Raw genomic sequence first — 16,915 nt, 5'->3', positions numbered from 1 at the left:
CAGCCTCCGTTCGCTGTGGACAGGGCTGGCTGCTGTGAACAAAGGCTGCTGGACTCAGCGTGAGCCGGGACTGAGCAGTCCAGGCTCGCAGTGGTCCAGGACGCTAAGCTTCTGCATTTTAAATGTAGGAAAAGCCCTGCGGCTCTTACTACATTTAAAATGCCGAGCTGCAGAGCATTTTAGCTGGCTCCTGGCACTACGCCCGCTGCGGCTCTGCTAATCATGTAGTCGATACAAATGTTATTGATGACACGATTAGTCAGATAACTACAACTGAACATCCCTTCCCAGGCCTAGGTGGTTACGAGCCATGGCTTGTATTAGTTACCATGGCCAGCAGGTATTTGGGAAGATCCCCAGAGTTTCACTGGTTTTAGCCAGGTGTTTTAAGAACTGACAAGTCTGTCCAGTCTGAGCAAGGAAAATACCGTATCATGCCTGAGATGCTCAATACCAAACTATGAATGGCTTGCAAACAGCCAGCAGTCACAGCATGGTTTTTAGCCCAGCTGCTTACCAAACACATCTAAAAAACAAAGCCATCCTGGGAGAATCCAGATCAGTGAACAAGTGATTCATTAACCCAAAAAGGGGGCTAAATTCAGACCAAAACTTGTGCATCGGAAAGAGAATAACTAACCTGGTCACAGGTTAAATGCGCCCCAGCTTGTGTCAGGGAACATAGGCATTAAAGGTGACTGATCATGTTCATTTGTGCATTACCATGCAGTCTCTAATTCTGCAATCGCATTCAGCAACAGCTGGTAAAGGACTAGGGCTGTGTATAAGGCGACTCCACTGCAGTTAACCAAATGAACACTAGATGTCGGGTCAGTCCCATTCAGAGACACCCTGAAGGCCTGGTAGCTGGCTGTCATGCACTTTAGCAGGGAATTATTCTTCTGTCCCAGTGTTAAATGCGTTCATACTCTGAATACCTACTTTCCTGCTGCCATCTCTTGGCTGGTCTCCTGGGAGGCCCAAGACGTGTCTGAGTTCTTAAAGGTCACACAGTATGGTTTTCGCACCAGGGAAAATCAGACCACTCTCCGGAGCTCTTAAGGCTGCATTTGCCCAAAAGTTAAGTGTGCAAATGTGCCCATTATTCCCAGTGAGGGGTGTCAACTGGGTGACCATGCCCTCAGTTGCATCAAATGGACCAGTGATGCATTCACCCAGGTGACTGCATTGACATGGCAGTTGCTTGGCCAGGTGAAGCGACGATTGTGCGTGCGGTTTTGCACGTTTTATTTTAGCACTCTGGCCCTTACAGCCACAACAAAAGCTGAATGTTTCTGGTAAAGCTGAGCAGGAATTGAACCTCCCAGTGCTGGTGTCAGGAGGCCCTGAAATGGACTTGCTCTCCCATAGACCCTTTATTGAATGTGTGTCTCTTCCCCCCCGGAGCAATCTGAAAGGACTCTGAGGAACAGCACGGCTCCTTGGCCAAGATCTGCGTTGGATGACAGTGCCAGGGCATGACTGCTATGCACTCCTCTTAGGCCCACCTGTGGCACTAGAATTGTTGCTTCTATGATCCCGCTGACACCTCTCACTGGGCCTTTTCTTTCCGCAGATCGGGACCAAACCGCCACGAGCCAAGCGCCCGAGACCAACCACAGCACTTTGGAGGCCCCCCTCCGCTCATCTCTCCCAAACCTCAGCATCATCCAGTGCCCACCTCGCTTTGGAACCCAGTGTCCTTACTGGAGAACAACATGGAGCCACGCAGGATCCAGGAGAACCATTCGCTCCACGCCCAGTATGAGCCCAGCCGACAAGCCATCCCCTTGGTGAAGGTGGAACGGGTATTCTGCCCCGAGAAGCTGGAGGAAGGGGCCAGGAAGAGAGAAGCATTAGACAAGTACCAGCCTGCCAGGGAGTCTGGGGCATCAGAACATGGTGGGTTCTCCCATGGTCCCTTCCTGGCGGAACTGGAAAAGTCAACACAGACCATCCTCAACCAACAGAGGGCATCGCTCTCCCAAACAGGGCAGTTTGCTGAGGTCAGTCTGCCCAGCAAGCCTGGCTCACCTTACCGACATCCGCTGCCCCGGGCCCACGACCCCATGTACGTTTACGATGAGTTTCTACAGCAGCACCGTAAACTAGTCAGCAAACTGGACCTGGAGGAGCGGAGACGGAGAGAAGCCAGGGAAAAAGGTGAGTGCCTGCATCGCGTGGTCCTCTTCAGCCCCTGAGCATGGCACCTTAGCGAGGGCCTGTCTACACGGGCTGCGCCTGGGCAGGGAGGCAGGGTGGGAGTCTACGGTGCACTAGCTTGCTGTGCCGTAACGCCCCAGCCTGCAGCGCGTGACTGGCCCTGGCGAGTGCTTTGACTTACGACACTTAAACGCGCTCCTGGATGGTAGAGTCACAGTCCCAGGCTTGTCATGCAGTAACGTCCCACGCTGACAAACCCTGAGAACAGTCATCAACTGAAGCCTTGCAGCTTTGAGCAGGGGGCTGGATGGATTAGATTAGAAATGAGCTGCAGAGCTGTTCTTCTAGGGCAGGGGCCTCAAACTCCTGGCTCATGGGCCAGTCTTGGCTGGAGCGATCTGACCTGGGACTTTGGGGGGGAGGGGCAGGAGGAGGAAGGGGAGCCCTGTCCGTTACTGCCTCAAGCCCCACCCCTTCCCGCCATTGCCCAATCCTCTCCCCCCAGGGTCTCTCGTACCCCACGCATGTGGCTTTGAGGATTCCCAAGGGGGCGCTCTGGCGCTATGCAGCAGCAGCGGTCACATCCCCTGCACTCCCCACGGTGGCAGGAGCTGCAGGGGAAGCGGAGCAAACGCGCCCGCCCAACGCCATGGGGGGGGGGGACTGCTGCCGTCACGCAGCACCAGGCTTCCCTGGTGATCCCCAAAGCTGCACGCTCGGGGAGGGGGTGTCCTGGGGGGGAGAGGGCAAGGGGCGGGGCCGGGCCAGTAACGGACAGCCCTCTCTTCCCCCCACCCCGTCCAGTCCCAGGACAGGTTGTGCGATGGCTCCAGCCGGGACTGGCCCATGGGCCTGGCGTCTGAGACCCCTGTTTTAGGGCAAAGGCTCATGCCCACCCTGGCTCAGAAGAGGGTGAACGCTGGTACCATCCGATCAGGGGCCTGCAGGAAACGAATGGGAATGGGTGTCTCAATCCAGCTCCTGTTGAACAAGTCTCCGAAAGACAAAGGTGGAGCAGGCATGGTGGGCAGAGGGTGGCTCCTCTGAGGCAGAGGGCAAGTCCTCTGGGCCTGCAGAGGAGTGGAGTCTACAGGGCTGCAAACCCTGCTTCCGACACACTACGACATGTCAGGGGGCTGGGTTGTGCCGGGGGAGGGGGAGCTGTAGTGTCCAAGACACACAAGAACAACAACCCCTTTGATTTTGAACAAGCCCTGGTAGCAGGGTTATGTCTCCCCGGGGGAGCTAATTGACACCTCTGCTGAGCAGATGGACTGCGAGCACACAGCCGCCCCCACCGCCAATGCAAATCGCGCTGAAAGCCAAATCAGAGCAGCTCTGTAAACCCTCTGCTGCAGACAATCCCAATTAATAAATGATGAACTGAGGCTAATAAGCTGGCTTTAAATATTAATGGGGCTGTACAAGCAGGGATAGGAACAACAGAGGGGAGGAGACTGCTCCGCGGGTGGGGAGGCGGTGGGTTTGGGCATGGGAGCAACACAGTCATTCTCAACTGAGGCTCGGGGCTATGACTGTCTCCGGGCTGCTGATCTCGCTGCTGCTGACACATGCTGTGTCTCAGATGGCTGGCTCTTGGCTCGCCCACATGCTGCCGCGCTCTTCTTCTGTTCCCTCTTGGCAAAACCGCACTTGGCCCCCCTCCTGCCTCTGCCCCCGTTAACTCTTTGGAGCCAGTGGAAGCAGCTGACGGCACAGTGTGCCGCTGCGCATGTGAGCCGTGGCTCCTGCAGCGTTGGGTCCTGCGCCAGGCTGGCACGCTGGCCGCTCCTGCAGTGCACAGATGCTCCTGCCGTAAAAACGAGACGTCGCGCCCCAGCCCCTCCCGGCAGACGGCTGCCTTGTAGTTCATGGCTTCCACATACCAAGACTGAGCTCCCCACTGGCCTGGCTGGCCATCTCTGAGCGGGGCTTCCGTGTGACAGGCAGGGGGCAAGGTGGCAGGTGTGCGTGTGAACAGCTCGCAGTGGTGGCAGACCCGGAGTGGTGCAAATTCGACACATGACTCTGAATTCATGAGGGAGAGCCACGGGCATCAGCTGCGCTGGTAGCTGCAGGGACGCGGGGCTCGCGTCACGCCGGGGAAGGCCATTGCCTTCGGGGAGCCACCCCTCCCGTGCAGGGTTTCGGATCTCGTCCGCAGATCAGAATCAGCTCCCAGCGAGTGCTCAAGCGTGGGGGGTCAGCTGAGTTTGAGTTCCTCTATTGGCAGGGGAGCATTCTGAACGCTCAGCGAATACGATCACGCGCGCCATACACGGACATGCTTGCCTGTTCGCCATGTTCAGCATGACGGTGCATCCAAATGACCGTGCATAGTCAGCGTAGTTGCACATGCACTTGGCTGTAATAAATGGCCGCCTCCAAGGGGATGATCTGTAACACGTCACACTACTGGGCAGCCGCAGACAGCTGAATGGACATGAACAACAAACCCGCCAACGAGCTGTCAGGGAAATTGTTTCTTCCTCCTCCTCCTCGCAGCCCAAAACCAAAAGGACCAAGCCCCAGGATCAACAAGCCCTGAACCAAGGGGTGTCTGAGAACTCATCAGTTCTCCATGCAACAGGACTAGCCCTGGGCTCTTTATCCCAGTGGGAAGAGGAGTTCCCAGCTGTCCCTTGGGACCCACAGCACATTCAGCTAGCCCAGGACAAGCCCCATGATTTCAACCGTTTATCTGCTCATATTCCAGCCAGCAAATCCATTTTGTGGTGAATTGGTAGAGATCATTCCCCCCCTCTTGCCGCTGAATCCTGGCCACTTGCCCTCCTGGCACTAAAAGCAGCTGCGTGGCTCAGGCAGAGGCGTCTGAATAAAGGACCAGTGACAGCTTTCAAGCCTCTCGCAAACATTTTCAAAATAGACTGTCTGCGAGACATTTGGCAGCAGACAATAGATTCCCCCATGCATCACCACTGCCCCCCATGTGGGTCAGGTAGTGACTTGTCGATACAAATACACTGGGCTGTTCTTTCCCCGGTGTAATGGGCACGGGGAGAGTGACTGAAGGGCACTTGCAGGCATATTGCATGCCATGGCCGGCAGCCCCAAGAGCACAGCCGGCTGCTTCTGTGAATTACACAGGGGCTGTGTCTAGACTGCATCCCTTTTCCGTAAAAGGGATGCAAATTAGACACATCGGAATTGCAAATGAAGCGGGGATTTAAATCCCCCCCGCTTCATTTGCATAAACATGGCTGCCGCTTTTTCCCGGCTTGGCGCTTTGCCGGAAAAAAGCGCCAGTCTTGTTGAGCGTGTCACTTGGTTGGGATTCATTGCAAGCTACCCAAGTCCGAGGTGATGCAGGTTCTCTCCAGTGGGGGAGAGGGAACTGACTGTCCCGCCTCTTGGCCCCACCAGCCCACGTCTGCGTCTCTCTCACACAGGCTACTACTATGACCTGGATGACTCCTATGACGAGAGTGACGAGGAAGAAGTGAGAGCCCATCTCCGGTGCGTTGCCGAGCAGCCCCCGCTGAAGCTGGATACTTCCTCTGAGGTATGCCGGCTGTTTGCTCCTGCTGTGGTTCCTCTTGAGCCTTTGTGTCCAGTCCTATTGGTGAGGTGCCCTGAGCCAGCTCAGACTCGCTAGGCACACTGCGGGGCAGAGCAGCCGAGGATGTTGAGCCCACAAGCACTATTGAGGACACGGCGGCTTTGCTCCGTAGAGCTCCTCCAACCTTTTCCAGCGCAGAGATAACTATGTAGCAGCAGCAGAAAAGAAGCAGGCTGAAAGGGCCCAGTGGAAGGAGGGAAGAGGGGTTCAGACCAGGAAGCAGACCGGGTGAGGTGGAAAGATACAGCTCTTTCAGAGGTGTTTCAGAGAGCTGATGAAGAGGAGAGACTGAGCTTTTCTCAGTTCGGAAAAGGGGCTGTAGGCTCATCATCCTTTCACTAGCTCGTTGTACCTGAGGCTTAGCCATGCCTTGCGTAGCCCATGGCCAGCCTGTGGACGACAGCCTCAGCTGATAGGTAGCCTGTTGCACTATTCATCTTCACAGCAGTTCATCAACATTAAATAACTCACGAGACACAGCAGAGTGGGGATGTATTACCCACGTTGCACAGATGGAGAAACTGAGGCAGGGAGGTAAAGTGACTTGCTCAGGGCCACTGAGAGAGACGGTGTCCAAGCCACAACCTTCCCTTCCCTCAGTCTGTTTGTCTTTGGACTGCAAATCCTTTGGGCCAGGGGTCGTCTTCTTCTGTGTCCGTACAACACCTAACACAACGGGGGCCTCGATCCCGGCGGGGGCTGTGGGGACTACCGTACTATAAATATGTAATAACCCCCACCTCAGGGGTGTGCTCGGGAGTCTGCCTGGCAGGCCCACACTGCTAGCCTGCAGCTCTGACGTGAATGAGCGCAGCAGTGCGCTTTTCGTGAGCCCTGGTGACTGCCTGATTCAAGCTGAATTGTCTTGGGCTACCAATCCTGCCCCCTTTCCGGATGGCTTACACATCTGTGGTTTGGGAGGAACTGAACAGCTCATTCGCTGTTTAAAAGACACTGGGTTTCCCATGCCATTGATTTTAGTATTATGGATTCCTTTCCAGACTGTGTAAGCGTCCCCAGAGAAGCAGTGTGGTGTGCGTGGAATTATATTCCCATAAACCTAGACAGATAAGAGAGAAATATATGACAGGGACACTAGACTGCAGCAGGTTTTTCCCTGTTCAGCTGAATGAAAAGGCCCACTGAGCTTTGAAACGACTCATTTATGTGGCTCTTCCCATTGCCAAACTCCAGAAATTGGAGTTCCTGCAGCTTTTTGGCCTGACCACCCAGCAGCAGAAGGAGGAGCTGCTGACTCAAAAGCGGAGGAAGAGGCGAAGGATGCTGAGGGAGAGGAGTCCCTCCCCTCCAATGGTCCAGAACAAACGACGGACGCCGTCCCCACGGCTCCCGCTCTCCACGCGCTACAGCGCCGATGAGATGAACAACAGCCCCAACTTTGAGGAGAAGAAAAGGTTCCTGACCATCTTCAACCTGACGCACATCAGCGCCGAGAAAAGGAAAGGTATAGCTTGACTCCTGGGAGACACTGGGGAGGGATTTGGTGTGTTGGATTCTCTAGGTCCTTACATGGCCCCATCGCTATGGTCTGCATGAAAGGAAGGGGCGCTCACAAAGCTGGTGGCCATGGGGCTCTAGAGCAGCACTAGGAGAAATGTCTCAATTCCATGAACTTCTGTCACACCAGGATGGCCATTTGCCCTGAGATGCCACACTGCCTTATGGGGCTGCAACTTCCCCAAGAGATGAGCAAGCAAAGTACCACCACTGGTCCCCACTCCGGCACACAGCACCCCAAGGCCTTATTTTCAGAAGTGCTGAGTACCCTCAGCTCTATTAGAGGGAGCTGCAGCGTCTCAGCATCTTTCTCCACAAGGCAGGTCCTGAACTTCTGGGACAAGTGTCACTAGTCTGAGTTGAAGATGCCCACTTAACTCCTGCTTACAAGGTTTTCATTCTGCTGCAGGCTGGCTGGATCAGCATGGCTTCTCTGACAGAGTCAGCTTCCCCATTGCTGATCTCTGCTGCAGTCGTGGTGAGCAAAATTAGGGCATTTTCCACTGCCTTGCAGCGAAACCTCTGGTGCTGGAGCATCCCCTAGCGCATGTGCATCCAGTAGAGAGCCTAAACACGAGTGCCATCTTTCTCTCACATGGCATGCAACCCTCAGACGCCTGGTGGGAATCTGCCTGGCGCTGTAAGAACAGCATGGCTCCACTGGTCAGGCAGACACCCCCTACCGGAGGCGGCAAACACTGGGCCGCTCATGTCCTGTTGTTCATCAGGCTTTGCTAGTTAAGTTAAACTGAGGGAAGGACCCTTCTAATCCCATGATCACCACCATCACTCAGATTATGGATAGTGCTGTGTCCTGCCGAGTGGGCACAAGCAGTGACTTCCTACCCGTTAAGCAGAATTCCCACTGGGGCCTCTGCCCTGTAGCGACTGCAGAATCCGTTGCTGTTCTTTGTGCCCAGTGCTAGCCAGGTGCTATCTTCATGACTGTGCTATAAGTCCAGAGCATGGGTTCCCAAACTGGGGGGGCACGAGGTGACCCATTCCCCTCCGTCAACCCCCCCCCCCCCAAGTTTTGCTCCACAAGGTTTGCTGCTATTGGGGGGGGGGTGCATGAGGGTTTCTCAAAAATCTAAAAGGGGGCGTGATGCCGAAAAGTTTGGGAACCGCTGCTTCAGAGAGACTGAGTTCCCATGTATGCACTTGCAAAGCCGAAAGCTGTCCTGTGCTGTCTGCTCTCAGTATCTTCCTACTTACCTCGGCTCCGATGAGCAAAGACTGCACTAACTCACAGCTTTCTGTCCTCCAGATAAAGAGAAACTGGTGGAAATGCTCCATGCCATGAAGCAGAAAAGTGCGACAGCAGCAGTGGTGGTGAAAAGCTCCCCACGGGACAGTCCTACTCTCACTGCAGCTGGTAAGTGGTGGGGGGAAGGAGAGGAACAGAGTGGATGGACAGGCCTCCATGGTCCTCCTGAAAACTGGATCATAGGGACGAAAGAGTGCCCCTAGCAGGCCTGATCTTGCTTGCACTCGGACTGGTGCAATTACCCCAGCACGAGTGAGAGAAGAGCTGGGCTCAGACAGGAACCCCTTCATGACGGAACTGGATATAACGGGAGACATTCGCCTGTCGTGTCCAGTCCCCCCTCCTCCCAAGACAGACAGGTGGCTTTCACTGAATCAGGCCAATGTGGAGTTTGCTGAAGTGATGGCAGGGGGGGTGGGTCAGGCCTTTCGCAGGCTTGGAGGCAAAACCCCTCCTGGCTCAGATTTGCAAAGAGCCTCTGCCGTATGTGCAGAGCCCTGAAGGAGAGTTGTGCTGTGCAGTCATGGGCCAGACAGTGAACTGAGCTGCAATGTCTGCGGGGGAATTTTTTGTGGCCCTTTAGCGTTACAGGCCCACCTGACTAATGGCACGGGATTTCTCCTCCAGCCCCAGACAGACTGAGGTCGATCTATCCCATGTTGCATGAGAGCACCTTCTTGGAAACACCAAACCAGCGGGGCGCCAAAGGGCAATGTGGGCGCCTTGCAGATCTATTCAATAACACGTGAAGGCACCCAGGCACATTCGAATTAAGCATCTCCATCCAATCAGTCCCAAGCCCCGGTAGTAACTCTATTGTTTTATTTCCCAAAGAGCTCCAGGTACAACAACCTCCTGTGGAGTCAGATAGGCCTGTTGGTATCACCGCCTCCTCGCCAGACACTCAAAAGACAGCAGAGCCCAGCAGATTGGAACAGCTGAGACCACAGGAGCCCCAGAGGGCCAAGGAGCCAGCCCCCGTCTCTGCTGAGAAGCCCAGGCTGAATGATGGACACACTGGGAAGAAGAGCCTGAGCATATTCAATTACGTCAGGGGCCCTTTGCCTAAGGATATCCCAGTGCCACTCTCTCACAGCATGAATGGGAAGAATAAGCCATGGGAACCCTTCATAGCTGAAGAATTTGCACATCAATTTCACGAGTCTGTGCTACAGTCCACACAAAAAGCACTGCAGAAGCACAAAGGTAATGGGACACATCCAGAAGGGGAGACAGAAATAAAACGCATGTAAAAAATAAGAGCACTGTACAAAATTCTCAACGAGACTTCAACCTAAGCTCTAAATCAAGTGTCTTCACTTTTGCACATGTAAAATTCCACACGCACACTTTTTTCTTCTCATGAGTTTTATCAGGTGCAGATCCTGAGTAGAAGCCAAATTTTATTTGCAATGCACTGTGTCTGGAATTGAGACATCAAAACCTCCAGTTTGCGTACAGAAATTACATCTGCACATATAGGTGGGAGTTTGTGTGCACAAAAACCTAGATCTGAAATAAAAGTGTGCACAAAACTTATGCGTGTAAAATTGTGGGAGTTAATTGTAGGAAAATCTAGCTATTGATCGAGCCATAATGACAGTAATTCCCCAAAAAACAACAACTAGTCTGGTAGCACTTTAAAAACTAACAAAACATGTAGATGGTATCATGAGCTTTCGTGGCCACAGCTGTGCCCACGAAAGCTCGTGATACCACCTACGTGTTTTGTTAGTCTTTAAAGCGCTACAAGACTATTTGTTGTTTTTTAAGTTTTTCCTGTTACAGACTAACTTGGCTACCCCTCTGAAATAATTCCCCAGACAGCCATGCTTTTGTGCTCGTACGTGTTCTAGAAAAAGTGTTTTAGAAAGGCTCTCTATGAGAAGGGAGAAAAACATCTGACTGTCCTCCAAGTGGGTATTCAATGTGAGCATGAAACACAGCCTGTTTCTGGACGGTATCTGGAAACTATCAGTCAATACACCTGTGCTTTCCCATCACTTAAATAGCCTAAACAGTTACAGTAACAAGTAAAAATATGGAAACTTCATGAGAGGCACTGAAAATATGGCTCACTCACTGAAAAGCTCATTCATTTCAATGGGTAGAAGTACAGAAAATAAAATTACAAGTGTGTAGGGAGCATCCGTTAACAGAACATTTTTTTAAAGTATTAAGAAAGCAGAAAGGAGCAGTATACAAAAAAGTAGACAGTCCAGGGCCATAAATATATGTAATGACTGGCTCAGAGAGCAATTAAAATCGACTGAAGACATCTCCAACATTCAATAAGAAACGTTAATCTTATAGACAATTTTTATCCCAAGGGCAGCATATTTGTTAATGCAATGTTTTTAAATAAGAAGCCTTTTTAGGGGCATATATTCAGCCATTCAGTGAGTAGGTCACTTGATTGACAAACAAGAGACAGGCACTGTACTCCCAACTCTGCCACTGACTACTGTATAACTTACAACAAGTGACATAATTTCTCTGCACCTCTGTTGTGTTGTTCCTCCGGCCCCGTTTCTCTCTTGCCAGTTAGGATCTCACCCTAGCGAGCTCAGGGGTCACTAGGCCCTACTCTAATAGTTGAAGAATTTTAGAAGAGCTGTAACACACTTCCAGGTGCATGTGCCTGCAGGAGAGGGTGAGGCTTAGAGGATTGTGAAGAGAGGTTTCCTGTACTCGCTGCACCTTCTGTAACAAAAGGTGTGAAAGGGAATTTGCAGCCTGGCATTTGGCATTCTCATCACAGCGATGCAAGTGCATAGAGGAGTTTGTTCACTTACCCTTTTTAAAGTTATCAGCATGCTTCCACATGGGCCATCCAGGCAGTCAGGATCAGACTGGGCATGTCTACACAGCAGAGCTAAAGTCAAATTAAGCTACGCAACTTCAGCTTCGTCAGTTGCGTACCTGAAGTCAAAACTGCTTAAATTCGGCGTTTGGCGCAGTCTACACAGCAAGAAGCGGAAGGAATACTCTTCCTTCCGCTTCCCTTACGCCTCGTGAAATGAGAGTTACAGGCGTCGGAGTAAGAAGTCCTTCAGCTCGCCATTATTTCGAAGTAAAGGCTTGTAGTGTAGACGTGCACTATGTTATTCCGAAATAACGCTGCTGTGTAGCTGTACCCGCTGCTCCTTGCGAGCAGGGAGACAAGAGTTCTAATTGGATCCTAGAGGCCAGGTGATCCACACCCCAGCTCCCACGCTGCTCTTCTCTCTGGCAAATGAGGAGTTAAGCTTCTTAGCCTTTGTGGATGCACAATAACCAAACACTGCTATGAGCTTGACTGTCAGTGGAGCGTCAACACCTGACCTCCACTTGCTCCTGTATGCATAGGTGTTAATGTAGAGCAGGTGCATGCATGCAGGTGGAGGCAAGGGTAGGAAAATCAATCTTAATACACTTCATTGCAGGACAGGCGCTGACATCCAGAAATGAGGCTGATCACAGATGGTAGCTGTGGCTTTATCTCATGTAGACGGTCTGTGCTGGCCCGGGCCTTGGGATGTTTTCCAGGACTCTGCCCTGTTTAGTCTGAAATGTCTTCTGAGAATGTGAGATGTCTTCTTTTCTCTTTATTTCTGGCTGAGTGTTTTCTGTTCCTGTCTTGCTTCCAGGAAGTGCAACAGCACTTACTGCAGAGCAGAACCACAAAATCGACACCTCTATCCATTACAACATTCCTGAGCTTCAGACCTCAAGCCGGGTCCAGCTGCCTCAGCAGAATGGGCAGCAAGACACCCCACTGGCACGAAGGGGGCTCATCACACCCGAACAGGACAAGGACTCTGACTCAGAGGGGGAGGACGAGGAGGAGGAAGACGAGGAGGAGGAGGAGTACCCCAGACCTAAATGGCAGGGTATCGAGGCAATCTTTGAAGCTTATCAGGAACATATAGAAGGTAGGGGAAAAGGATGAGGTTTTAGTCCTATAAATGACAGTGTGGGATTTCTGGTATCCTCTCCGGGTGTGCACATCACAATACTTTTCCTGCAATGTAAGAGGAGAAGGTGGACTTGTGGTAAAACTTTCAACTTCAGCCTTAGCTGGAGAGAAGGAAGAGCGTGTCTACTGTAGAGCTGTTAAGAGGCGAGTAACCCACTAATCATGTAGTGGATAAAATGTTTATTGACTACACGATTGGTTGATAAGGGAAGGCTGCTGCGGCTCTGCAGTTTAAATGTAGTAAGGCAGCCTGGCTCCTACTACATTTAAACTGCAGAGGCGCTGGACCCGTCCCGAGCCAAGACTAAGTCGGGCTTGCTCATTCCCAGTTTGTGCCAGGTCCATCAGCCCTTGTCCTTGACCCACCGTGGGAAGAGCAGCATGGGGGAGAAAGGGCAGGTGGCACCACAGAGATGGTGTTGGGGGAACCAGCTTTTAAGCCGGATCCCCCCCACCCCTACTGCCTCTGATACAGAGGCAACAAGCGGGAGGGGGAAGCGAGTAGTAGACTTGACTAATGGATATGCCTAGGCTTATTGGGTAGTCGACAGCTTGCTTACATCCTATGTCTATTGCAGCAACAAGGTCTGCAGGTGTTTGTTTGCCTGTCTTCTGTCAATACTGAAAGCTTGTCTTTCTAATCATATGAACTGGGCTGTACCTATTAGTTTCCCAGAGCACTGGGTTCTAGCCCTGGCTCTGCCATTGATCCCTTAGGATCTTGGGTATGTTACTCTGTGCCTTAGTTTCCTGAGCCATACCACGGAGATTAAAAATAGATCAGTCTCCCAGGTGAGGCAAGTGTATTCACATCTGTCAAGCCCTTTAAGATCCACCAACGGAAGGCGCTGTGGAAAAGCAGAATGCTGTTAATTAGCAGAGGATAGACATAAAGGCGACAGGTGCGTATGAAAATTCATTGATGCGACCCAGCGCCTTAGAGCAGTGCCTGTAAGGCTGCATAGGGAAATGGAGTCTGGATTGAAGAGCGCAAAACCCCTTGATATTTTTCTCCTTAGTCTCCTGCTTTATATTCTTGAAATGTGTTTGAAAATAACCCTCCTGATGCACTGCCCCAATCCAGCACTGGAGATGTGGTACAGGTGTCCAATGGTGATCTGGTATGCCCTCCACTATGCCCCAAAACAATCAGATCGCTTAGCTGCTGGCATGTGTTACACCCAGGGGGCTGTAAGTCATTTTCTTTTGAACAACACTTCACTTAAGGGCTGTCAGTCTCATCTGTGGAGAGACACTTTAGGAATTACAACATGGCTAATTACCAGATGGAGAGCTGCAGCCAAGTCTTGGGAAAACACAAATGCAGATTGATCACCAAGTCTTTCCCTAAGTTATTGTGGTTATAAATACATAGATATAGAGAGAGTGACTGCAAGGCAGTCTGAAATGGGAGTGGGGTGGAGCAGCTTTTACCACTGTCGAATCTCTTCTAATCTGTTTTATACAACACCCATCTCTGTGGTAGCCACCTCGTTCTCCAGCTCTTAAGACTCAGGTGTTTGTTCATGCCGCTGCAATTAGTCCTTCATGATTAGATGGTTATCAAAAAATACACAGCAACCTTTCAGCATCAATTCAAGCCTGCTAACCTGTGAACACCTATGAATGTTCCACACAAATTTTGCTACATGCTGTTTTATTTTCCGGTGCTCTGATTATTCTTTGTGTTCTTGATAAGACGATAAAAATATTGAACAGACTCCAGTGCATCAGCTGCCTTAGCTTCCCCTCTCATTTTATCACGGCAATAAATCCTTTGTTATTGTGCAAGACCCAATATTGTTTCTGATACCCTCGAAGTTAATTACAGCTCACTTATTCAGATCCTTATGAATACAGTTTAAATTGTCTTTTAGAAAACTAAAAGGTGCTGTGAGCTTTGTCAAAGGCGCTTTGCAGTGTTTTTTCCATAAGCTGCAGAACCTTTCTTTGACATCAGGCTGTCTTGCAGATCAATTCTTACTTTCCTTTAGAAAATGATTGTATTTGTTTGCATTACTAAGCGCCTTTCATCCTGGTGGATCCTAATGTATGTCACTAACAGCATCACAATACTCTAGCTGCCTCTGTTGTGGATTGTGGTAACCATCTGGCTCAAAGCAGGCTGTGCATGTGAGAAGTTGATAAGTGTAAGCAGGCTGGGGACCAAATGGCTAAGTAGCAGTTCTGCAGAAAAGGACCTGGGGATTACAGTGGATGAGAAGCTGGATATGAGTCAACAGTGTGCCCTTGTAGCCTAGAGGATTAATGGCATATTAGGGTGCATTAGGAAGAGCATTGCCAGCAGATCCAGAGAAGTGATTTCCCCTTTATTCGTCTTTGGTGAGGCCGCACCTGGAGTATTGTGTCCAGTTCTGGGCCCCCCCACTAAAGAAAGGATGTGGATGCATTGGAGTCCAGCGCAGGGTGATCAAAATGATGCGGGGGCTGGAGCACATGACCTGTGAAGAGAGACTGAAGGATTTGGGTTTGTTTAGTCTGCAGAAGAGAAGAGTGAAGGGGGATTTGATAGCAGCCTTCAACTTCCTGAAGGGAGGTTCCAAAGAGGATGGAGAGAGGCTGTTCTCAGTAGTGACGGATGGCAGAACAAGGAGCAATGGTCTCAAGTTACAGTGGGGAGGTCTAGGTTGGATATTAAGAAAAACTATTTAACTATGAGGGTGGGAAAGCATTGGAACGGGTTACCTAGGGAGGGGATGGACTCTCCATCCCTAGAGGTTTCTAAGTCTCAGCTTGACAAAGCCCTGGCTGGGTTGATTTAGTTGGAATCAGTCCTGCCTTGGGCAGGGGGCTGGACTTGATGACCTCCTGAGGTCTCTTTCAGCTCTATGATTCTAAGGGCAGGACTGTACTCTTAAGACAAGTGGCATGGAATGGTTAAACTTCACAAAGGGAAGAGAAGGCCTCTGTTTAAAGTGTGGAGTCAGAAAAATGACAGGGGAAAAAACTGACCGCTCCTTGTATGTATTTGTCCTATCTGATGGTATAAATGCTTTTACACCTGTTAGCCTTGCAGTGGCAACACAGCTGTGGAAGAGGATGCTGGATGCCATTCTGGCTCACTCCTCAATGGAATCTTTGTTCCTGCTGCACAATCTGTTTTCTATTCCCATGGTATCCAGGCACCTAGCTGATAATGCACAAGCCAAAAAATCCTAGGCTGAGTTTGCATGTCTAGCAATTAAAAAAAAAATCCTTCCTTTACATAACTGAGCCCATGTGAAATCAGTGGAAGATAGGAAGGAGCCTTAAACAGCTTTGGAATCTGGGCCAAGCCTGGAACCAACACCATGCTGGATTCTAAGAGGCACTGTAAACTGCCTGGAATTTATTTTAGTCTACTTGGGAAGGGCAGAGGTAATCATGGAATAGGAGAGAATCTGGCAAAAAGTGTCCTGCCTTCACCTTTTACAGATCTGTCCACTGTGCCAGTGCTTAATTTAAAGAATGCCAGTGACCATGCCTGGTGAACGCACAAAAGAACTTAGGAATATTGCAACATGGCACACAAGTTTTTGGAAAAAGACCAAGCTATGGTGGACTCTTCCATCAGGCACAGTTGATAGTTACAGTGGCGATGTCCTTTATCTCCATGGCATGATATGGTGAGAATATTTCAGTAGTGGTGAATGAAGGTTGAGAGGTCCAGGCTGTAGCAGACAGGCATGTCTGACATCTTAGCTCTGGCGGTGACCTTTTGAGATTTCAGAAGGCGGCTAACATCAAGAGGGAGAATTCAAGAGACTGGCGTGGGGAACAGTTAGTCAGACCAAAGATCCTACAAGTCAAACATTCTACTGTCACCATGCAAGGCTAATTGTTTCTCATTTGTTTTCAGAACAAAACCTGGAGCGCCAAGTGTTACAGACACAGTGCCGTCGGCTGGAGGCCCAGCACTACAGTCTCAGTCTGACTGCAGAGCAGCTGTCACACAGCATGGCGGTGAGTAGACACTTTGACATGCTGGGGAGGGAGGAAATCTACTGTAACCCCAGTAGAGGTAAATTGGAGGCTATCATTGGGAAGGTGGAAGTGAGGACAAGAGAACAAGCATGAGACACGTAGTGGTGGTGGTGGTGAATGCACTCCTAGAAGGCGCTCAGACACTATGGTGTAAACATCTGTATAGAATAACCTGCTTCTCAGATGACCTAGAGCCCATTTGTATACAACATCTTATAAAACTGCACTAGCAAGTATGCAGACAAGGTCACTATAAGCAGCTTGACTCTGGTAGCAAGGGAGGAAGACCCATCCAGAGTCTGTGCAAACCTATAAACAATTTGTAGGGCAGAACTGCTCCTCTTCGCTTGCTCCGTACCCCCACCATCAATGGGAATTCAGCACATGCAGAGCAGTGGGTTTATCATAACACTTGGGCTGTGTCTAAACTGGCAAGTTATTCCGG

At 50.8% G+C, this 16,915-nt stretch overlaps 1 protein-coding gene across 9 annotated transcripts in view; it reads left to right on the top strand.

Annotated features, from left to right (window-relative positions):
- The window catches only part of GSE1 (Gse1 coiled-coil protein), a 342,537-nt gene that overhangs the window by 323,474 nt on the left and 2,148 nt on the right, over positions 1-16,915 (top strand). For 4 of the 9 annotated variants that reach the window (XM_075939946.2, XM_075939940.2, XM_075939939.2 and 1 more), the window contains 8 exons: positions 1,577-2,163; positions 5,574-5,686; positions 6,938-7,208; positions 7,671-7,739; positions 8,529-8,636; positions 9,363-9,734; positions 12,158-12,442; positions 16,346-16,449. In XM_075939946.2, coding sequence (XP_075796061.2) covers positions 1,577-2,163; positions 5,574-5,686; positions 6,938-7,208; positions 7,671-7,739; positions 8,529-8,636; positions 9,363-9,734; positions 12,158-12,442; positions 16,346-16,449 — 1,909 coding nt within the window. Of the gene's footprint in view, positions 1-1,576; positions 2,164-5,573; positions 5,687-6,937; positions 7,209-7,670; positions 7,740-8,513; positions 8,637-9,362; positions 9,735-12,157; positions 12,443-16,345; positions 16,450-16,915 lie in introns of all 9 variants that reach the window. The other 5 variants (XM_075939941.2, XM_075939945.2, XM_075939943.2 and 2 more) reach the window with 2 other exon arrangements.

Source organism: Pelodiscus sinensis, chromosome 12, assembly GCF_052426305.1.
Source record: "Pelodiscus sinensis isolate ZL-2025 chromosome 12, ASM5242630v1, whole genome shotgun sequence".
NCBI classification, from domain to species: Eukaryota; Metazoa; Chordata; order Testudines; family Trionychidae; genus Pelodiscus; species Pelodiscus sinensis.
The sequence above is the reverse complement of the archived record's forward strand: the minus strand, read 5'-3'. Positions and strand labels throughout refer to the sequence as shown.